The following is a 23,093-nucleotide window of genomic DNA, read 5'->3' on the forward strand; positions in this document are numbered from 1 at the left end:
CTCGCACGCTGGCGACTCGTTAGAAAGAGGGGATGCAGCGTAAAATCACACTCTGTGCAGAAGTCAGGACGGTCAGCAGGTACTTTTGGTGTCTGTGTGTCACTCTCTGCGCTTCTGGGGGTGTCACTGTGGCCCGAGGTGACACAGGCACATCCTTGGGTCCCTCCAGCGTCGTGCTAAAGTGAACTCGGCAGAGGACAGTTTTGGGCACCAAGCTCCCTAGCTGAGGTCTCGAGAGCCAGAACGGCCTCCATGACAACCTGCGGCCCATTCCTGATGAGCCAGGGGGCTCTCCAGAAGGCGTTGGCGAGGGCGCCCAGGTCCCCCAGTGTCATGAAGATGTGTCCCCCACCCTCACGCTCCGGGTCCCCCAGGCCGGAACCTCAATGAACCAGGGCCTCTCGGCCACCAGACCTGCCCCTTGGGAAGGGTCTCCCCACCTGAGGGGTCTCACCGGGATGTTGAGGGGCTTGAGGTGGACATCCCAATGGGTGTTTGGAGATTTCCTTCATGACAACTTTGAGCACTTTTTGTTGGAGAACAAACAGGAAAGGAAAGAAAGACAAGGCACGGAGCAGTTTCAAACTGCTTCCAATTTCACACCATCTCTTCCCGGCAGGAGGCTGCAGCTGAGAATGCGCTCTGGGCGGGGGGCCGGGCGGGCGCGGCAGCTGTTCGCGGGATCAGGTGTTCTGGGAACCCGGCTTGCTGGCTGCCCTGTCTCTTGGCCACTGAGCAAAGCTGCCCTGGGACGGGGAGCTGTCTCTGCCCACCCCGTCCTCCGTGCCCACAGAGGGTTCAGGAGGCATCGTGCCCGCATTTCCAAGGACACGAGACCTCCCACCTCCTCCTCTAGTGGCGGTGTCCGCCCTGGGCTGGGGGGACCACATGCGGCTTCTGCAGAGAACCAGACAGTACACATGGCAGGCTTTTTGTGCCACAAGCGATCCCTGTTGCATATTCTTTATTTTCACAACTCTTTAAACATGTAACGGCCCTCGTAGCTCACAGGCCACATGGACACAGGCCACAGGCTAGATTTGCCCCGCCGACCCTGCCAGAGGCCAAGGTAGCCCTCTTCCTCCCTACTGCGGCTTCTGAGCACCCTGACTGTAGGCTATTCCCCTTCCCCCGCCCCAGGAGGGGGTGCCGTGGACAGCGCCAGCCTCCGACGTGTGTGCCCCCCTTTTCTCAGGTGAGCAATTCAAGGCTGGTTAGCAGGGGCACACGGGTACGGAGGGCGGGAGAGCCGGCTCTGGACCAGGGTTCTCTGTGCTGCCCTGTGCCCCCTCCTGCCCTGCCAAGGCCCCTGAGGAAGGAGGGTCCAGCGGACACCCCATATTGGCCGGGAAGCCCTGACAGGCGTGCCCAGGGCAGGCGGCCTGAGCCACGGGCCCGCCCTAGTCTGGGAAGTCCTCCCGAGTTCCCTCATCCCCAACGTGCCTGACCCTGAGCTGGAAAAGCAGAAGCGGGGTGGGGGGCGGCATGGGGTTTGCTTGGAAATTCGAGCCGGAGTGGGAGTGGGTGGCCTGGCCCAGCTCTGCTGCTTCAACCTGCCCCCCAGAGAGCAGATCCGGGCCCTGGGGGCTCCTGGCTGCATGGCAGTTGCAAGGATGCTCTAAGATTCCAAAGGCTGCCCATTTTTCACAGCGGATCAGTGCGGAATTCCTCCACACAGCTGTTGCTGTAATTGGGCCCCATTAGGAAAGTGTGAGCTCTTGCTGGGCGGCTCCCCACCTCCTACCGACCCCACGCACGGTGGTCTCGCGTTAGCACGGCAGCTGCGACCAAAGCCCAGGCACTCGGGCTCTGCAGGGCCGGCCCCTCCCCCCAGATTGGAAGCATCCTTTGTAGGAGACAAAGCCCAGGTCCCTTTCTCATCATCCTCCCCTCCCTCCTCCTCACGATGCCCGCCCCCGACCCGCTCCCCAGATGGAGCCAGATCTGTGGAGGCCGCGCAGCCTAATGGCTCAAGTGCGGCCTGGTTGGAATCCCAGCTGTGTGACGCCGGGTGAGCAGCTCAACCTCTCTGAGCTTAGCTGGCAAGTGGGGATTCGTAGAGATCAGTGTGCCTCCCGCAGGGCTGACAGTGGGCTGTCACTACTGTCACTGCTACAGTAGTATAATCTGGATTCGAAACAATGTACTTCTGGCTTGGACGTTTGCGATCCCCAAAGTGAGAGGGTCCTCCAATGTTTGCAGAGTGAATCCGTGGAATAATTAAAGGCTGAGGATCAGACAAGGCCAGAGTGTGATGGGGAAAGGCCTGCTGTCCCCCAGGTCATCGCCCCCATGGGCACAGGGACCACTGGTGGCTGCCTTTTCACATTGTGTCACTTCTCTGTCCCTGGAAAGCACTGCCTGACATTGTTATGGGAGTTGAAATTCAACTCTGTGCTGAAATGTGGGGTGATCACTTCTGACCCGCCCACCTTCCAGTTATTAAAGGTGACCCCATGCCCCAGTAGGAGGGGTAGGAATTCACAGCCCAAGAAGAGCCCAAATCCCAGGGGATTCACGGTGGGCGGGGCGGGGTGGGAGAGAGTCGTCACATTTCAGCATCACCTCAGCCCCACCCGCATCCCAGCCTTGGGTCTCTGGACTTTCAAACTTGCATCTGTCGAGCAGCCATTGCTGGAGGTCCATGACCCCTTTTTCTTCACTTATGATTTTTAAGGATCATCTAACAAACAAGTTATCGATAAGCGGGGTCAAGTTGAAGTGCGTTAATATGATTCTGTCAATATGCAGGTTATTTCTATAACTAAAAAGGGTTGAGAATAAAAGACAAATGTGCACGTGTGCACGTGTGCACGTAGAACCGATAATTGACCTGTGATTTATTTTCCCCCTTGGGAGACGCCAAGGTGCAAAGTCCCCGGGGCTGCAGTGTCTCGGAGGCGGCTTCTCCAGATGGGCTGTCATCCAGGTGTCCGGGCGAGGCTGGAGTACAGCGCTATCAGAAGGTCTGGAAGCCAGTCATGCAGGGCCCACAGTGGTCCCAGAAGGACGTATTTTCAGACGTGCGTGGGCAGAGCCACCTCTGGTTTGCGATGGGCAGAGCCCCGTGTTGGTTTAAGCCAACGGGATTGAGCACAGCAGGGAAGCCGCGGGAAGCCGGTCCTGCACGCGCCTGACACCCGCGATGGATGAGCAATGTTCTGGGGCCGCAGAAGGGTCGGCCGCACAGGGACGCTGGGCTTTTGGAATGTGAAAGAACGTTCTAGAAAAGCTGGGACTCTCCTGCAGGGTCTGAGGCCTCCCGAGTCCACACGCTCCTTCCAGCTCTTGGCTTTCTCCTCTTGAACCCAGACCCTCAGGAGGAAGCTCTGGCACCAGATCCAGGAACAAACAGCTGTTTGCTTCTCCTGGTTTCCGGGGGTGCACGTCCACCTCCTGGAGCTGGCTATCGCGAGGCCCCTGGACGCACCGGTGGTTCCCGAAGGCTGAAAGCTATGGCCGTCACGAGCCATTGATTGGATGTGCCACACGTCACCCAGCTCTTAGGATTTACGTGCACTTCCTCTGGGGACATGAATCTTCCGGAAGCAGGAGGAAGAAGCTGTCGCCTGAGGCCAGGTGGGACACTGAACACGCACCTCCTCAGGACAAGGGCCCGCGGAGCCCGACCTGGGCTCAGGCCTCAGCTCACTGCCTGGCAGAGGGGGATTCTGGAGCCCGTGCCACGGCTGCTGACACAAGTGTGGACCCAGCAGCCTCCTCCTGCCAGCACCTGCCTAGTCGGTGCCCCAACCCAAGCTCCCTCATGACCCGGCCCACCAGCCTGTTCTCTGTGTCCAGAGCTCAGCTGGACATGAGCCCCCAGGTAGGAGCTCTGGGAACGAGCTCCTGCTGGGGCCAGGGCAAGAGGGCAGGGGCTCCTAGGCCAGGTCAGATTTGGACCCAGGCCACCCCATTCAGAAAGTGGAGACAGAAAGGGCTGAGCAGTGTCTGTGGGGTTGGGCTCTGAGACCCGAGCTGCCCAGTGTGTGAGGAACCTGTATTTGGCCTGGGGGAGAATTCAGAGCCTTGTTGGAACGGCTCGGCCAGAGGTTGGGTGTCCTGAGCTGGGCGTGACCTGCACTCTCTTCTCTCTTGAAAGGGATAGCTTTGGAGGGCGGTCCTGGGGGAGCAGGGGTCCTTGCAAACAACCCCCTCCCCCCCAGAACAACTGCCGCCCCCAGGGAAGGTGGTCAGGCCAAGCCCTGCCCCAAGCGTGCCCATGTCCCCGTGGCATCAGACACAGGGGTCAAGGCAAGGTCACAGTGGTGGCAGGCCAAGGGGGCCGTGTGTCACAGCCCTGGGGGCCTGGGTGGGCTGCTGCCCAGGCCAGGAGCTGGTGGGAATGACAGGTGGGACCCCCATCCAGATGGCTCTGAGGGGCCTGTGATTCCGAGCGAAAGACCAGGGACTTGCTGTCTGCCGGGGGAGTGTTCGTGGTGAGTTCGGCTCAGGTGCTGGGCTGTTACAGGGTGGCCTGTGGGTTGGAAGGAAGCTGGGGAGCCTGGGGCTGGTGGCGCTGCCCTTATTTCTTTGGGCTCTTTATCGGCAAGACGGTTGCAGCAGGAACCCTGCTCTGTCGGATGCCTGGGTGACCAGGGGTCGGATGCCTGGGTGACCAGGGGTCAGAGGCCAGGCAGGTCCACACCTGGGCTGCCTTCGGTCTTTCCTTGGCAAGGGGGCTGCACAGCCCTGCCCTCTGTCGGTGCCCCCGCCCCACGGGCCCCATACTCTCGATCCCCGCGGGTGGACGTCTGTGTCCACCCTCGCCAGCTGTGCACATGCGGGAAGGTTACTCTACCTTTCTGAGCTCCTTTCTCATCTGTAAAGAGGGGGACGGCAGCTCTCCCTCAGAGGCTTGTTCTCAGTTCTAAGGCCTAATGTGAGCCCACCGTGGCGCCCGGCCCGGCCGGCCCTCTGTTCCCTGCTATCTCGCTGTGTCCCTTCGGGTGGCCTCTGACAGGTCCCCCAGCTGATGGTGGGGAACCGGCGCCCTGCGGCCTGAGCTCTGGGCCCACCCCGCCCCCGGAGCCCACTGTGGCGTGTCAACAGGCAGGTGAGCAGGGAAGACCCGAGGACCGCCACCACTTAGCATCCAGGGCTTACACGAGGCCGCCTTCCCTGCCTGCCTCCTGCAGACCCTCCTTCCTCCCGTGTTCCCCCCGCCCCCGGCCCCCAACCATCCGCCTGGCCAGCACCGGCATCCATATTCACCCTCAGAGGCAAATTGAAACCCCGCCTGGCACTTGAGGACGCCCAAGGCAGCGGGGCCCTCAGGACCTCTCTGAACCTGGCGGCCCCTTCCCGTCCTCTGGGCCAGCTCATCTGCCCACCTCTGCCCCTACCTTCTGAGGGGGGTCCCTGTTCACGTCGGTATTGTTGGAGAAGCGGGTAGGCTTCAGCCGTTGCCTCTTCCCCAAAGTAGCTGACACTGGAATCAACGCGGTTTCAAGATTTCTTTAAATGTCTCCAAGGCACCTTCCGTGGGGCAGGGCAGACCAAAGGTGCCCAATGGGTGCTTCTGGAAGGAGGCTGTGAAGGGGACCTAGGACAGACTAGACCATAAACCTGGGGGACTCAGAGGGCGTGATTCGTTCACTCACTCAGTCGTCTGTCCTGCAGGAGGGGAGGTATGGGCACCCGACAGCCCCGGGCAGGGCAGGGTGTCCAGCAGAGGGGCGCGTGCCCACGGCTGGGAGCTGCCAGCAAACAGAGTGTTCTCAGCACATCTGACAGCGGGCAAACCATGCCCAGAGCGCTGGGGCCATGCAGGGAAGTGTGGGCCAGGAAAAGCCGCCCGCCCCTCGTTAGCTTGTGCTAATGAGGCCCCGAAACACTCCACAGAGGTCAAGAGACATAGAGGCCCCCACTCCGGGGTGGAGGTCTGGGGGGGATCTGGGAGAATTGGGGCGAGTCTAGATAAAGCCCTTGCAGGGCGCCCAGGTTTTTTGTTGGCGAACAGAAAAAGTAGAGAAGGTGGGACTTGGCTGTCCCTCAAGCAGGGCTGGTTCCTCCTGTCCCACGCCGAGGAGGGGCCGCTCCCAGTACCCCGACTTCAGGGTCCCAAGCGGGAGGCTTGGGAAATGCCTTTGGGGAGGGGAGGGCGGAGATGCCGGGCTGGGAATGTAAACAGCGTGCGGAGACCTAGATGCGTTTCGGGCCGGGCCCTCTGGAGGAGCCTGGGTCCTTTTTCGTGCCATACTTGACTGTGTAAATATTTTTCTTAGGAGTAAAGAGAGAGTCTCCATTCATTGGGTAAGATCTCACTTGAAAGAACTGAGAAGTATCTGTTTAGGCATAAAAGTGAAAAACAGTGTCCAAGGCGCCTTTCAAAAAAATCATTTCTGTAGCTCAAACACGGCTAAGCTGAGTTTTTTTTCTTTTTTTTAATGCAAAAAATAAATAAATGTGACCCACTCCCAGTTGAGAGCTCAAGAGTTTGTGTCAACACCGTTGGAGCCTTTGCTCGGGAGCCAGAGCGGGCTGGCCAGTGACTAACCGCCCTGACGGCTCCTGGGGGCACTGCCAGCGGGACCCCACCCAGGCCACACGGCCGGCCTGGCAGGGAGATGGTCTGGCCGGGGTTCAGGTGCGAGTCCCTGTCGGACGGGTCGGCGGCGTGTGGCTCCTTTCCACCGGACACACCACCCAGTGGCCCCTCGTTCCTCCAGAATCAGGGGGCCGGGGCTTGGACGCAGCCTCCAGCACCCAGCAGCTCTTTGGCCTTTGCCCTCTGTCACTGCAACTCCCGAGCCTCCAGCTCCTACCTGTAAAGCCGGTATAACGATAGCTCTCACCCAGATGGGGCAGCCATGAGAAGGACGGGGGATCCGCCTTTGGGGCCTGGACAGCCCCCGCTGTCCTCCTGTCACCACGCTGCTGCTGTGCCCATCAGCGGTCACTGCGGCATTGCTACCAGGGAAAGTGGCTGTCATGGTAGGACTTTGATTTGGTCAGAAAACTCAGCATGAGAATTGTTCTTTAAAAAGCCTGTCTTCCCAGGAAGGGAGGATGCACACGTGAGGCCTTGGGCGTTCTTTGCAGGAATTAAGATGAGCTCGCAACAGGGGGATTTGATGAGTTCTGAGCGGCAATGCGTTGGGTGCATTTGAAGGCACTGCTTCACTGGGCCTGAAACCCTCCTCAGAGGGCAGGTGATGCAGAGTCCAAAGCAGCTGACCACGGGGCTGGGGAGGCGGCACCAGCCTCCGTCTTGACCTGCCTGCTCAGACTGTGTCCCCCAGTTTCCCGGAGGGCAGCAGAGTGAGGCTCAGAGCCAGGACGGCATGGGAGGGGGTCCTCTATCAAACCCGAACCCCAGCCCTGTCTCCTGGGACAGTCCTGAGCAGTGACCTGTGCAGACGGCCCTGGCCCGGCCCATGGAGGCTTCTTCAAGGGGAGGGGCCTTGGAATCAGCTTGTAGCCACTTCTAGACGCAGACACACCTACCTCTTTGGGTGGAAAAGGCGACTTCAGCAGTGGACAGAGAGGAACAGGTTAGAGAGAGGCCTGGGCTCCAAGGCCAAGAGGAAGAGGTCGGTAAATGAGAACGTTTGGTGACCTCTTGGACCACAGGCCAGACTTGGGCAGGGGGTGGGGAATTCATTCACTTCTCTCTGGTTTTGGAAGCCGCGAGGTCGGGGCTCTGTCTGGGTTTCCTCCTGTAGGTATGTTTTCAGATCCTTTCATAACAGGCTATTTTGAAGGGAGAGAAGCCTTCTGGGATCCGTTTGTGACACCAAGCAGAAAGCCTAGCCCCCTCGGGGGACACGCCAGAACTCCGGAGCTGTGAGCATATGGATGTCTGTGTGTGTGTCTCCTCTGGGCTGACTTTTTGGAGAACAGAGGCTATTTATTTTAAGAGTCAAAAAAGATGCTTTGAGCAACCCCACTTAGCTCAATCCTGGCACCGAGACCCAGGAGAGAAGCAAATGCTCCAGGTCAAACCTCACTTTTTTGGCTAAACTGCTGAATCAAAACACACCTAATCCTTCTGCCGGTGCGGAGACGGGCCTGAGAGCAGAGCCCGCCGCTGCCAGCAGCCGCCGGCCAGCAGCACGTGTGCCGAGGGCTCAACGAGCAAAATAAAGAGGTTTTTCAGCAAAGGGGCGGCCTTGGCGGGGAGGAGGCCAGAGCAGAGGCTCCAGGAGGGGTGCGTGGGGTGGGTTTGCACCTGAGGTCAGCAGTGGGTGAAGAGCAGAGGTGATGGCGGGCACACCTACCAAGGAGGGCCGTTACATCGGGGTGGGCATGCAGAAGCTGCCGGAACGGGGCGGTCCTGCAACCCACTCCCCATCAGGAGGATGCTGCTTTCTTTGGGGTCATTGGCAGAGGGTTAGGCTTCCTCTGGACGGGGGTGTCGGCCAGGCTGGGCTTAACAGCCCCAGCTCTCTCTGCATCACTGGACTGTGTGGGGCTCCGTTCTGCTCACCTGTGGTCCTGCAGCTCAACTGCCCACACCCCAGGCCTGTCCAAGGGAGCCAAGGGGCTGGCTCCGAGGAGCATTGGAGACCTTCGTCTGTCTGGTCCCACCTGGTCCCACCCGGCCCCGCCCGGTTCTGTGCTGTGCTTGGTGTGTTGTGCTGGCGTCTTGACCTTCAAGGAAGGTGCGGTTTGAACGTCTGCCTCTCTACCCCCAACCAGAGCTTTGCCGCCAGCACAGGCCTGCAGGCCGTGGGCAGGTACAGCCCTGAAGGCTCTCTGGTCTCCCAAGGGTGGCTTCTCCAGGTGCCCCCAAATCAACGGCGAGCCTGGCCCGTAACCAAGTGCACGGCCCGCGTGGGCATGGGATGAGCTGGGCCCGGCTGAGAAGGCCAGCTTGTCACCTTCCTCAGCACAGTCTCCTGGTGGTCAGCACGCTTGCCGGGTTTCGTGACACCTGGGAGGGTCCCTGAGGCCCCTCCTCTGGGACGAGTCACAGCAGCAGGGTGATGAGAAGCGGCATGGCTGGGCCGTGAGGCTCCAGTTCCTCGATGGTGGGCGTTGGGTAGGGGCCTCCTTTGTCCTTCATGAGGGGACGGGACCCAGGAAGGGGAGTCGTTCGGACGGGTGCTCCCCTTCCGCGGTTTTGTCCCGGGCCCTGGAGGCTGCGCGGCTTAGAAAAATTAATACACATTTTTTTCTCCCTCTGGTTCAAGCCGCCCCTTCGTAAGGGGCATGTTGGTGAATCACAGGACTCGGGGCCAGGGCTCGGACCCCCAGTTCTGCGTGATGCTGGCAAAGGTCTCCAGTCCAGGTGCAGGCCCGGCAGCCTGTGGCCGGAGAGTGGTCCATCTCCCTCCCTGGGGAGCACGGTCCGTTCCTGGACACCAAGGCTTTCCTGGGATCCAAGCAGTCAGCCTCTCTCTCCTCCTGTCCCGGCGTTGACCCAGCCTCCAGCCAGCCCTCTAGGCTCTGGCTTTGGGAGTGAAAAGCAGACAGAGTAGAGGGAAGCTACACAAGCCCGTCTGCTGGCAGAGCTCAGCCCCCAGGTCTCTCCCGGGGCCTGTCCAGCCCGGGCCAGCGGGGACAGAGCAACTAGTGACCTGGTCTCCAGCTGGCTCTCCTGAGGAGCCTCCCCGGTGTCTCCGTGTCCTCCTCTTCTGTCTCATTCTCTGTTTTCACTCCTAGTTGCATTCCAAACCACAATTTCAGAATCTATTAAAAGAAACATAAAATCCCCAATTGGTTAGAATTCTCAACATTTAAAAATATGACTTATTGTTATTACAGCTGAGCCTGGGCAAATCCGCCAGCATTTTGGAACGCAGCGTCTTGGTCCTCTGACCTGGCCTGCGTGGGCACCAGCGGGCACCCTCTTCCACGCTTGTCATTTGAAAAGGCAATAGTGTCATTTTAAGGGGAGGGGAAATAAAACCCCTGGATTTGACCCCATTTCTCTTATTATTTTCCAAATATTCGTTTCCATCTTGTTTTCTATTCTTATGGAAATGACATTACAAATTTATGTACGTGTCTGTGCAGGGTACTTGTGACCCAGAAGGGAAAATCCCATGGATACAGCTAATTTGTCGGTTTGCTTAGCTTAGAAAGCGCTCTGGGACCCGTCGCTGAAATGCCACCCCTCTGGAGTGGAACTTGGTGGTTAAGAGGAGATGCCAGCCAGGCAAAATGCTACAGCTCTTTAGAGCCGAGCCAAGGAAAGCTCCAAGCCAAAGCTGTCCGGTGGAAGAAAGACCCAGAACGACTGGCACTTTCTCTCCTCGCTGTCCCAAGCCTGTGTCCCATGGGCGGGGGGAGGACTTCCTGGTGCTGCCACCGCCCACTGCTGGGGCAGGAGCTCACCCCAGGAAACAAGGAGGGAGCCTGTTACACATTTCAAGCATCTCGGTGCCCCCACTGGACTGTTCCTACTCATACGTGCAGCAGGCAGTAAGGACCCTCCGTGTGGGTCTGTACCCACTCACTACAGGACCAGGCTGAGCAGCTCCACAGGGCGGCTCCAGCCCAACAAATCCCTGTGCAACAAACGGTCGGAATAGAGGATCCCGGTTCTCCTTCTTATCTTGAAGAAGCCACCCGCCTTACCCGTGTTCCTTCAGAGCACGCTGGCTCTGCTCGCACGATGTATAACCCACCGTAGCTTGAGGACCGCGTTTTGTTGGAAACTAACAACCCCTTTCCAAATTGTTTTGCAGCAAATGCTGACGGACGCAGAGGTGTCGTCCCAGGAGGGCTGCATCCAAAAGGTAGGAGAGCTGGCCCGCGCCTTCCCCCCTCCCGTCCAGTGTACACCCGAGGACGGGTTATCTGTGGTCAAGCGTGTGCGCAGAATGCTGATTCCTGAGTGATTAGGACGGATGCTTGTTTTCACCGTGTAGCAGCAGGGGCTCACTTCACGGAACCATCCTAGTTCCGGAGAACCGAGGCAAGCCCCGAACCTGTGGGAATGCTCCGGGCCAGGCTGACGTGTGGAAATTAAATAAAGGCAGGTTGTGTTTATTTAACTAGCTCCACTGGATACTCACGTGAAAAGAATATAGAGAGAAAAAACACACAATTGGCTGCAGATTCAACAAAGCCGCTTGCAGTACTCAGCCTCCAAAGAGGGCTCAGGCACGGCATTGAATAAGCAAACCATCAAGCGAAAGAAAGTGTTAACGTGGGCATCATCCCATGGTGATGGGTAACAGCCGGTTGACAAACATTAGTTCCAAAAGGTTCAGAGAGTGAACTAGGCCCCCCAAAATACACACGCCCCCAGAGGAAAGCAGGCATCCACAGGCAGGCACGTTCCTGCGTGTGCACCCTGCACGTGAGACAGACAGCAGAGGGATGGGATGCAGAAATCACCTCCAAAACCCAGAAGCCGTTCATCAGATGTAGTTCAACGGCCATAGAACTCGGGCCATCCATACACATGCACATGCATATACACACACAGACACACGTGCACACGCAGAGACATGTGCACACACAGAGACACAAATGCGCACACGTGCACACACACCAACACACACACACACGGTAGCTGATGCGGTATTTGGGTTTTCCAGTAGGATTACTATAGCCTTCTCTCTCCTGGCATCTGGGCTTCAAGGCGCCACCCAGACAAAGCAGAGAGAGTCCATCTTCTCCTGGTCCCCCGACCGCGTCGGGAAGCACAGCACGGGCGGCTGGGGCGATGAGTCAGCCAGGGGCTACCGTGCTCCTATCAAGGGCGGTTTTCTTAATGTCGGAATCACGGAGCTGTGCTCACGGGGCACTGTCACCTCTCCTGGGAGGGTCAACGCCACCGCTTGAGCGTGCATTCCCGTCATCAGGAAAATTCCTTTCTGGGTCTGGAAGTGAAGAGCATGCAATTTGCTGGTTCTGCCAAACTTTGTGACTTTCTCCCTGTGTCTGGCTGGCTGGTTAGAGCCGAGGCCTCAGGGGGAGCTGCCGTCTGGGGGGGCCGATCCGTAAGGGATGGGGGCCATGCCCTTCTCGCCGGGGTCAACCCCGGAGACATTGATTTTGGAGAAAACTGTGCAATGGGGGACGTTGTCTGACCCGGCGGTGACCTCGTGAAGGGGTGACCTCTGGCAGCGGTGACCTTCTGGCCTCGTTTGTCTCCATAACCGTGGTCTGTGTCTGGCCCCGGGGGGACCCTTTTGTCTGAGCAGAGCTGGGACAAGGTGTCCTCTCCCTGTCCCGCTGCCCGGGGGCCTGAGGCCTCTCTTCCTTGAAGCGCATCTGATGGCCCCGAAGTAAATCCCAACAGCAGCCCTTCCCCCTTCCTGTCTCCGGGAATGAACTCATGTTTTCTTAAAGGCTAAGGTGGCAAAGCAGCCGAAGCAGCTTTCCCACATTTCAGAGGATTGTGTATTTCCACTTCCCACGAGCAGGGACTGCAGTCAGCTCGTCTCTTAACTTCTAGAGAGAACGTGGAACAGTCATCTTTTCCACAAAGAAGCAGCTGACGGGCTGACACCCACCGGCTGGAGGTTAGAGGTGGGACGGCCTGGGGACAAGGTTCAAGGCGGAACGTGGAAAGGTCGGGTCTAATGTTCAGGTCGTGAGGAGGAAAGGATGCCTTTGAGCTGGCACATCCTCCGTTCCCTGAGGCCGGGCCATCTCCTGATTGGCCTTTCCTTTTACAAACGGCGGGGCTGTTGGGCCTTGGCTACCGTGGTCCAGACGTCCTTCCAAGAGCTACTCACGGGGTGGGTGCAGGTGCCGTCTGACCAGGGACCCAGGTCACATTGGTCGATGATCGAAAACTAAGCCTGGTGTCTGGAGCCATCTGGTCACTTCCCAGGAAGGGAGGGAGGGGCTGAGAGAGACTCGGGTGCAAAGGCAGCCGGGCTCCCGCTGCGGGGCCGGAGGACTGTCAGCGCAGCGTACCCTTGACCTTCGTCCCAAATAGAAGGTGCAGGTTACCAACAGGTGTGTCACTTACAGCTGTGGAGATGCATATATGCTTATTACATAAGAGGACCACACGTGCCTCAGTGTGCTTTTTAAGGACTAATTTAGCGAATTCCTTGGTAATGGGACGTAGACCTCGTTTATCAGTCCTGTGGTTTAGGATTTTCACGTCTGGCTGAACAGGGCTCTCCCCCTCCAAAGACGTGCACGTCTGGGGCCTTAAGAGACACCGGGGCCGCGTTGGAGGCTGTGCAGCCTTGGGTTGGTCGGCTGACACCTCTGAGCATCACTTATTCCATCTTTAGGATTAACCGGATCACACTTCCTGCTCTTTATTGGCGTGCGTTGGTGAAATGTAACTAAGGCTAATTAATTCAATCAGTGGCTTGACACAGGAGATGCAGAAACAGGGATGTTTTGTAGGAAGCGGTGGTTATAAATTCTCAGTATTAAAGAGGCAGGTTGCTGAAGGGTCTGCGGAATCCACCTGTCAAGAGTTTACAGGGGGGCTTCCCTGGTGGCGCAGTGGTTGAGAGTCCGCCTGCCGATGCAGGGGACGTGGGTTCGTGCCCCGGTCCGGGAAGATCCCACATGCCGCGGAGCGGCTGGGCCCATGGGCCATGGCCGCTGAGCCTGTGCGTCCGGAGCTTGTGCTCCGCAGCGGGAGAGGCCACAGCAGTGAGAGGCCCGCGTACCACAAAAAAAAAAAAAAAAAAAAAAAAAAGAGTTTACAGGGGACAGAATCCAGGCCCAGTGAGGCTAGCGGCCTCTACTTCTGCGGTGGAGGCGGGATTTGAACCCAGGGTCTATGGTGCAGGGCGGGGCTCGCGTTGGAGTGACAGCGACCGCAGCCTATGAGCCTGCACTGGGCTTGGCCCCGCCCCTGAGAACCCTCCATCCCCCTCCCCCCAGCTCTCCTGTGCCCCTCCTTCCGGTCCCCTCCATCCCCGGTCCCCTCCATCCCCACCCCCGCTGGTCTCCCGCCTCCCTCTGGCCTCCGACGTCCCTCTGTCCCCCAGTCTCCCCTGGGTCCCCCTGCGGTGCCACGCATCCGTCTTCGTCCCTCCCACCCCCCTCCACCCTCCCACCCTCCCCACCTCCCCACCTCACGCCCCCACCCCCGTCTCTGCATTCCTGCATCCTCCTGCCGGAGCCCCATCTCCACGTGCGCAGTGCAGCCCAGAGCTTTCACACTCCGTGCTGGTGCCCTGGCTGCCCCTCGCTCGCCCAGGTGTGCACTTGGGCTGCGCACGCACTTCCCCCCAGAAGTCACTTTGGCTGCAGGTCGGGCTGGTCACCGTTTCTAGCCTCGGGCCGGGGCCTCTGGGACTGCTCGCTGCCCGCCCACTCCCTTTAGTCTCTGTTTACTTAGAGGGAAAGCCCCGGGCTCCTGGAGAGCCAACATCTGCAGGAGATAATCTAGCGAGTTGTCCATCCATCACTCGGGTCGCCTGGCTCCCTGGAGAGCCCGCCAGAGCCCGTAATAAAAAGGCCGGGCAAAGAGGCTTTGGGGACGAATAAAGAGCCGTGTTAAGGGCCCGCTGAAAATGGATGGAAGACATTATTAAGACTCAATGGCCGTCTTATCAAAATCCAATAGGATAGACATTTGGCAAAAGGCTTAAATTTATTCTTTGACTTTCTGGAGGGCTTGAATTTATCCGCTAACAAGAGTGTGGTCCACCCGGGGAGATGGTATCAGCTAGAAGAATTTTGATTCAATCTCTCTGGTGATATGAAAGGGGGAAGCACCAGGCCCCCAACAGCCGTCCCATTGTCTCGCTTTATCTTGTTTTCTTTGACCGTCTTGAGAAGGAAGGACGTGTTAATACAGTACAACCGGGAGAAAATGAAGAGGGAAGTGACCTCTTTCTTTTTCTTTTTTCTTCTCTCCCCCAACTTCTCTGCCCACGCTGCCTCCGCCCCTCCAAAATAAATAAATGAATCAAGAGTTCGCATCAGTGGGGCTGGGACCAGACTGGGAAAGGTGCGTCTTCAGAAGCATCCCAGATTGTGGCCACCCCAGCCAGCGCTCCGGGCCAGGGGTGGGGAGCCCGAGGCTTTGAAGCAGAGTCAAAAATAAGCTGAGCTAATAAAGCCCTACTGCTGGAGTGGGACCAGGATAGGTCCATAAATCTCTCTCTGTTATTCCGTACAAAATGCTACAGGTCATAAAAGTCATCCGATAGCCCAACCTGGCACTGTCCAAATAGGGTGATTGATTGATAATTATGATAATTCGTGAAATGATTATTTGGATGTGAGGACCTCGGCCTGTCCCACTGGGTTGTTATACGTGCATGTTTTATATAGCCTGGCCCGGGCGAAATGCCTCTGGTAATGGGCGCCCCAGGACTCCTGGCTCCTTCCCCAGGGACCTGAAGGCTAATAAAGGATGATGGGGAGCCAGGAAACCCGGAAAGGTGGGAGTGGAGATGGACAGGCAGCTGCTAAGTGTCTTTTGTGCAGCAATTAGTTGAGAAGATCACACACCCCAGGTCTCCGCGAGGCTGCGACCAGGCTGTGCCTTGGGGGTTTCGGGCCAGGCATTTGCGATCAGTGTCTCTTCAAGTGGTTTATTTCCTGTGCATTGTTTTTCCCTTGGAGGAAGCAGGGGTATTTTCCAGGTGGCTGGAGGGTGAGGAAGGCCGGTGGGGAAGGAAGGATTGTGGCTGGAACAAGAGATGGGGAGATGCTCCAGCCCCGAAGCCCCAGGACTAGGGCCAGTGAGCACGCGTCGCGGTCAGCCGGTCTCACTGGGACCAGAACAAGCTTGATTGTTCCTGTTACGCTTTGCCTGTGCCAGCGAGGTTAGTTTTAGAAATCCTTTTCTTTTCCTCTTTACCCCCCAGCCAGCAACACTCAGGAGCCACCCAGGTGCTATAATTCAATTGCAGTTTACCTACAACGCCCTTGATTCCTGACAAAAATCACAGCAGAGTCCCAAGCCCTAAGAGGCCTGGGCTCACAATTAATAATTTGCATGTGGGATCGGTTATGTCTTTATGAAATCAAAGTGTGCTTAGCTGCCACGGAGACAGCTCCAAGTTGATTTTGATAATCTCGGGCTGGATAGACTTGCTTCGTTCCGGTAAGCCCCGGACAAAGGCTGGACAGTGGCTGAAAGCCCTTCAGAGACATGCTTCCCTTTCCTTTGTTCGGGGTTGCTGATAAAAGAACCAGGAGTCCATTAATTCAGTGAATGAACATATAGTAAAGTCAGTCCCCTCTTGAGAACAATAATGTTGAGGTCAGCTTCGGTTGCCATGGAAACTAAGTACTCCTAAGAAGTTTGCATCCTTGATTTTGCTGAATCAAAGGCTGCCGAGTGGAGAAGTGTAATGGGGCCAAGACGCAGAAAGTCGGAAAGCCCCGCCTCCGCCGGTCCCCTTTCCCGCAGCAGCTCTGGGCTGGTGGCCTTGGGGACCCTCAGCCGCTGGGGACCAGCCCCGCGTCTTGCTCTTGCCCCTCCCCCTGCCCCTCCCAGAGGGGCCTCATTTTTTCACAACTGTAGACGCTTATCTGAAGAGGCCCTTAGGCGTGACCCTGGTGGCTCGGGTGCCAGCAGAAAATCCAGCCTGAGGGAGGGGCCGCAGCCTGGAAGCCCTGGCCGCCTCCACATCAGCCGTCCCGGGTGGACTCTGCCCTCTCGCCACCGCGCAGCACCTGAACTTGCCCTCTGGGGGGCCGTGGCGCTGTGGCCCCCTCCCAGGCAGATAAGGGTGATTAATGGGCCAACAGCAGTAGGGTGTCGAGGGCGAGTCGCAGGCAGCTCCAGGCTGGATTTGCATTTTGTTCCCCCAGCAACTGAGCTGAGTTTACCACCCCCAGCCCAACCTAAGGGCCCCTGAAGTCAGCCTAAACCATCAGATTAAGCTGGGGAGAGTTGCAGGTAATTAATTTCCTCCGCAGTAATTTATTACCTGCTGCAGACCTGCGTGTCTGAGGAAGGCCTCGTCTTAGCTGGACGGGGTGGGGCAGGGGCTCAGAGCGGGCAGAGGGGGGCACGTTGAGCAGATGGACCCACCCAACCCTGAGAACCTCGCCTGGGGGCTGGGAGGAATGAGAGGTGAATTTTCCCTCTGTTTTTGCTGCTGAGAAAGCAATGAACTGGGTTTTCTTTCTCATACTGAAGCATCCCTTGTGAAACCTTCTGAAAGGCTTCTGGGCTGCAGATTGGGGTGGAGGTCCTGGAGGAGGGAGGTGGGTGTGAGGGGGCCAGAGCCCGGCCAGCGGGACCCCCCTCCTTGGGGTCCAGCAGCAGCTCCTGGCAGGGCGCATGGGGAGCAGGTGACATCTCTGTGGTCAGGCCCTTCCCCCACCCTGCTGACACTCTCTGCCCAAACCTCAAGCAAGGGCAGACAAAACGTCACTGATTTCAAAGGACAGATTCAGAACTTGAAAACGTACATTACCCGGAAAGTAGACAAAGGACCCTTTCCTTCTCACTGGAGACCCGGGTCGGGAGGCCATGCTGGGTCCGTCGCCTCTGCCCAGCCCACCCCTGGCCCTCTGAACGTGGCTCTGCCCTAGATGGTGTGGCTCTAGGCCCTGAACTTGAACTTCTGCATTTCTGTTTCCTCCCCTGCGAACGGGGGAAATGATAATCCAGAACCCTGCATGGCCTGGGCATCAGGAGGATAGCGATAAATTGGGCCAGCTGAATGGACCTTGGGGCCTGTGGCCACTGTTACTGTTATTGTTACTGGTGTGGGACAAGGGGGCCCACGTGGCCCTGGGTGGCCCTGGCCAGGGGACCACCTGCAGCGGGTCAGAGGTTACAGGCGTGGTGCCTGCCTCACTCTCCTGGAAACCGCGCCAGCACCTTGGGGTGTCCAGGCGGCCCTCGCAGGACGGCACTGGGGAAGGTGGCAGGGAGAGGTGGCCTCCACCGGCAGCAGGTAATGAAGAGGATTTACTGTCTACATTACCGGCTTTATAGGAGCCAGATGGCGGTGTCAATAAACTCTGTCACCTTCAGGTGGGCGCAACGGTGAGTTAATTAAATTGTGCCGCACCATTAAGAGAGAAAAATATATCAGCTTGAGGCCTACTCAGCGCCTTCTGCTTCGAAAGTAGACGCGAGCTTCCTCGGCAGGCATTGCTGGCTCGTGGGCGCGTCCTCTGCCTGCGGCACAGGGAGAACCACAGGGCTCACCTTTGCTCTACAAAACCTGCCGTCGGGTCTTCGTTCTGAGTGTAAGGCTGACTTCTGGTTTTATACACACACACGGTGTCAAGGTGGCCCGTCCCTCTCCAGGGTAAAGGGCGGCAGCGGGTGGGTGCTGTGGACCCTCGGCCCCTCCCACGGCCGGTCACCTCGAGCCGTGTGTCACTTCTCTCTCAGGGTGCAGGCGGAACATCCAGGCCTCCAGAGAGAGCCGGCTTCCTGAGGTCCCCTCGTGCCTCTGAGGGTCACCCGTGAAGGCCTAGGGAGGCCATGGGCACGTGGTCTCCAGGCAGGGCCCTGGGCGGTCCCCAGGCCCAAGAGTGGGGAACAGAACCTTCCACTGCTTCTCTCGGCCCAGGCCTGAGCTAGAGCGGGGAGGGCCTCATCCTCCCAGCGTCTGGGGGTCTCCGAGGCCTGCCTGGCAGGTGGAAACTCTTGGGGAAGGCCGTGTCCTCCCCAGCCCACCTGAGAAGCTGCCTGCTGTCCCGACAGGCACCTGCCCCGGCCTCGGGGATGTGGAAGGTCCACCCGCCTCTCAGCTCACCTCTGCTCATGACTCCTCTGAGATGTGAGGTGGCTCCCTGCATGTGTGTACAACAGGTGTGTGAGGCACAGGTGTGTGTAGCACAGATGGGTGTGTGGGGGTAGGGTCCCGCGGGGCCCGTCAGAACCTGGCCCTGAGCCCCCAGCCTCCGCCCCAGCTCCCAAGGCAGCTTCCGGGCCCATGTTGCTGCAGGCTGACAGTGCCTTGTGCTGATGCATGGGAGGCAGGGGGAGTGGGTGTTGGGGAGAAAGGACAGCGGACGGGTGGGTGGGCTTGTGGGGAAGTGGAATTGGGCCTCTCTTGCCCCCAATGAGGCTGTCCCCTCCTGAACACAAGCCCTGGGAGCCGGGCGCTGCTGCTGTTCTTAACCGCTGTCATGGTCAGTGTTGTCATTACAGAAGCCTGCCAGGCTCTTTATACACATCGGCTCATTTACCCCCGATCACCCCCAGGCACTATTATTCCCACTTTACTGCATAGAAAATTAAGGAACAGACAGTTTGTCAGTTGCCTAAGGCCACACGATTCAGTGAGGAGGCTAGGAATTTTCCAGGGCCAGCCACAAGACTCCAAAGCAAGTGTTCCTAAGTCTCATGTTGTACTGTGTATTGCCCTCCAGACCCTTCAAGAATTGGGGTAAATATGATTGAACAATAAATACGATTGAACTCAGAGAAAAGCAAGAGGGGGTTGGGCTGGAGTGATTGAAGTTGGTGTATCAGTCAGCTATTACACAATGACGCTGTGTAACAAACCACCCCAAACCCTTAACACTTAAAACAACACTCATTGATCTTCACCTGTCTGCAAGTTGGCTGATCTAGTCTGGGCTTGGCCTGGCTTGGTTCCAAGCTGATGGTTGGGTCCAGTTTCTTCCTTATCCAGCACGGTACATGGGACGTCTTGTTCTGGTGGTGATGGCAGGAGAGGAGGGGGAGGTGACACACATAATCATCATTGCCCTTAGGCCACAGAAAGACATGGAGGAACTTTAAATATGTATTATTAAGTGAAAGAAGCCAGTCTGAAAAGGCTACACGTATATGATTCCAACTCTATGAAATTCTGGAAAAGGCAAAACTATGGAGACAGTAAAAAGATCGTGGTTGTCTGGGGTTGGGGGTGGTGGTGAATGTGGGAGCACAGAGGATTTTTAGGGCAGAGAAACTACCCTGTAAGATACTGTACTGGTGGATACATGTTATCATATATTTATCCAGACCTGTGAATACACAACACCAAGAGTGAACCCTAGTGTCAATCAGGGGCTTTAAAGATGATGTATCACTATTGGCTCATCAACTGTAACAAGTGGCCACACTAATACAAGATGATAATAATAAGGGAAGCAGTTGGCGGGGGAGGTGATGGTGGGGGACATGGGAACTCTCTATACTGTCCACTCATTTTCCTATAAACCCAAAACTGCTCTAAAAAGATGAGGGCTATTACTTCTTTAAAAAAAGGATTTTCAGAAAGTGGCATATTATACACACACACACATCTTACATAAAATATATACTCACATTTAAGGGCACACGTAATATGAAAAGGCTGGAAGGAAATATACAAAAATACTGTCATTCTTTGCGGTGATATAATGGGTGATTTTTAAAAATTAATATCTATATGGGGTATTTTAGTTATTAAATATGTGAAGTCACATAAAGTGCTTATACAGTTCCTGTCCTGTAGCAACACTCTAAGTGGCAAAGGACTTAACATTGAGGTGACCGTGGTCAGTCCACAGGGAGCATTCCCGTTAGTTAGGTTATAAACTCCTTGTAGTCCAGGGTTCCCCCCCGGGCCTTCGTGTGGGCTCCCTCAGTGCTGTTCACCCACGTGTCTGACTGTGCCTTCTGGGACCGAGGTAGGATGGAACTTCTGCCTGCCCTGTGGTTGGATGAGCTGTCAGGCCAATGGCTGTGAGAGATGCAGGTCACTTCTAGCTCAGTGGCCAGCGGCTAGCATGATACCCTCCAGCACTCTGTGCCCTCGGAAACTGTAGCCAGAAAGATAGATCCTGAGGTAATTAAGAATCGCCGCCCTGTGAGTTTGCCAGGCCTGCAGCAGAAATGCAGCTTTTGTCAGGCCTCTGCGTTTTGGAGACTGTTTGTTATTGGGGCATAACCTCACTCACCCTGACTGATTCATTTAGGGAATGCCTAGTGCTTTGTCTGGTTCTGCGTCATCTCAAAACACCCTGCATTCTTTCACTTACTCACTCACCCCCTCAACACATACTTACCAAGCACCTACTGTGTGCAGGACGCTGTCCCAGGTGCTGGAGACACCAGGCCGAGTTCCACCAGGTCTCTGCCCTCACGGCTCATGTTCTGAGACCCATCGCCTGCGCAGATGGTTTGCCACAGGCTTTGTTCTTGGTGTCCCTGGTCCCCTGGTGATGCCCAGCTGCAATGTCCCAGATCAGACACTCCTCCTAGTGGTGGGCAAGCTTCCAAGAGCTTCTTGTGCTGTTTGCTCTGTGCATTTTGGGTAGAAATGCCCCCATCTTGTCACATGGCCTTGGCCCTATCCCTGTAGGTTGGTGATTCTAAGCAGTCATATTTCTGGGCAATTCTCCTTTGTGTTCTCTATTATAGAAAGGGAAACATTGTGAGGATAACAAATTGATTCACGCCAGAAGGAGCGGGATTCTTAATCTAACAGATTTGGCGTGAGGGTATCATTTTCTCACTTAATATTTCCTTCTTTGAATGATCCTTCCTTCAGCACTGGCTCTCCGTTTGCTGACGGGATGCATCATTTCCAGCTGACGCCACTCCCATCAGCCGGGGCCCTGTTGGCGAACAGTTTCTTCTTACCCAGTTAACAAGATGTTTCTCCAGTATAGTGTTGATAAATTAAGTCATAAAAAGCAAGACTTATTATTTTCTGTTGGAACCTTGCCTCTGTTATTTCTGAGCAATGGCCAAGATTCAGAGTATTAGCCACAGAAATGTGCGTGTTGCCGGGGATGGAAAATTATCACATAAAAAGAGTCTGACGTGCTGTTCATCATAGATCAGCTGAGAGTAAGCAGAGGTATTCAAAGACAAAAGTGAATAATAAAAATCTGCTTCTCCAGACTCACGCTGGGTGCCAAGGGGATGGGCCAAGCTTGCGGGTCTCAGTGTCCCCGAGGATGTCCTGTGTGTGCCGCAGCCAGGCCAGCGCTTGCTTCTTGCCACTCAAGCCCGAGGCTCTGGGTTACCAAGGCCCCGAAAGGGCAGATAATTATCGGAAGGGAATCTGAAGCATGGGCACCCTGGAGAGCTACAAAAATAAAATGAGGAGGAGGAATTCTGAATAGATTTCCTCCCTTTGTATTTCTGTTTTGGACGAGAAATGCAGAGGTACAATAAAAGGGAACTGGCAAGGTAGAGAAAAACATCAAATTAGCCTCAGAAAGGTCTGGACCAGTGGGCACACTGGGGGCCGGTGGGCATCTTCGTCCCGTGTCGCCCACATGCGGCCCCTGAGAGGTAGAACCGGCCCCAGGGGAGGGCTGTCTCTTGCGAAGCTCACCCAGGAGGATGGTCTGGGTGGGCGCTGACTGGCAGGTCCCAGGATGGGGCTTAATGCCAGGTTCTCAGCAGGTGAGGAGGACAGGCCTCTGCCCGGGGCGCAGCGACCGTGTCTCCTGTGAGCAAAGTCAGGCCACGTCGGGGCCAGGACCCGGGGAAACAGAGGCCACATCTGTCTGCTTACTGCAGTGTCCCTGAACCTGGCAGAGGTGACAAGCTCCGGTCACATCTGGAGAGTGCAGGGCCCTCATGGCAACCCTGTGAGGCAGCTGCTCATCTTCCTGGGGTTCAGACAGGCAAATCCCCACCAAGGCCATGCAGACAGTTGGCGGCACACTTGGTCCCACTGAAAGCCCGGGGGGACACAGCGAGGCATCACGCAGGACAGCCCACTGCTCACCATCTGGGCCGTCCCTGGTGTCTGATGGGAAAGCGTGTGTCCCCAGAACCAGGCACAAGGGCGGGTGCTCGGCCTGGGGTAGCTCCCGCTGCCTCTCCTGGGTGGATTCACCGGTCGCTGTGCTGCCGCGTCCTGTCTCCCTTCCCCTTAGCACAGCAGATGCTACGCGTGTGTCCGTCACCCCAGCTTCCTTATTAAACACCCGTGATTCTCCCTTCATAATCACCTTTTGAGCCCAAAGTGTCACTGTAGTACTCCTCAAAGCCCTCACCCCTCTCTGGGCCCATGGTTTCCCAACACGACACATCATTTGCCTCCTTGGGAGCCCCCAGGACGTGGTGGGAGGGGAGCTCTGTGTCTCCTGGCCCCCCTTCGGCATCCTCACTCTCGGGGGCCGGGGTACAGCCTTTGCCTTGGGAGCCCCATCCAGTGCCCTGCACTGCCACGGGGAGCACTTCCTGAACTGCCCCGATTCCTGTGCTTCTGGGGGCCAGGCCCCCAAACACAGCTTCAGAGGCAGAGGGCACTTTGCTCAGCCTGCCCCGAGCTGCCCCTGCAGCCCACACGAAGGGCTGTCCACGGCACTTTCTGGGGGCTGGGGGG

General features: G+C 57.0%; 1 protein-coding gene across 3 annotated transcripts in view; it reads left to right on the plus strand.

Annotated features, from left to right (window-relative positions):
* The window catches only part of PRDM16 (PR/SET domain 16), a gene marked incomplete at both ends in the record, with an annotated part of 321,800 nt that overhangs the window by 149,246 nt on the left and 149,461 nt on the right, over nucleotides 1-23,093 (plus strand). For 2 of the 3 annotated variants that reach the window (XM_079696337.1, XM_079696339.1), the window contains one exon: nucleotides 10,638-10,688. In XM_079696337.1, the coding sequence (XP_079552463.1) occupies nucleotides 10,638-10,688 (51 nt within the window). The remainder of the gene's footprint in view (nucleotides 1-10,637; nucleotides 10,689-23,093) is intronic. The other variant, XM_079696338.1, reaches the window with a different exon arrangement.

The sequence above is a fragment of the Hyperoodon ampullatus genome, assembly GCF_949752795.1.
Source record: "Hyperoodon ampullatus genome assembly, chromosome: 2".
Taxonomy (NCBI): Eukaryota; Metazoa; Chordata; class Mammalia; order Artiodactyla; family Ziphiidae; genus Hyperoodon; species Hyperoodon ampullatus.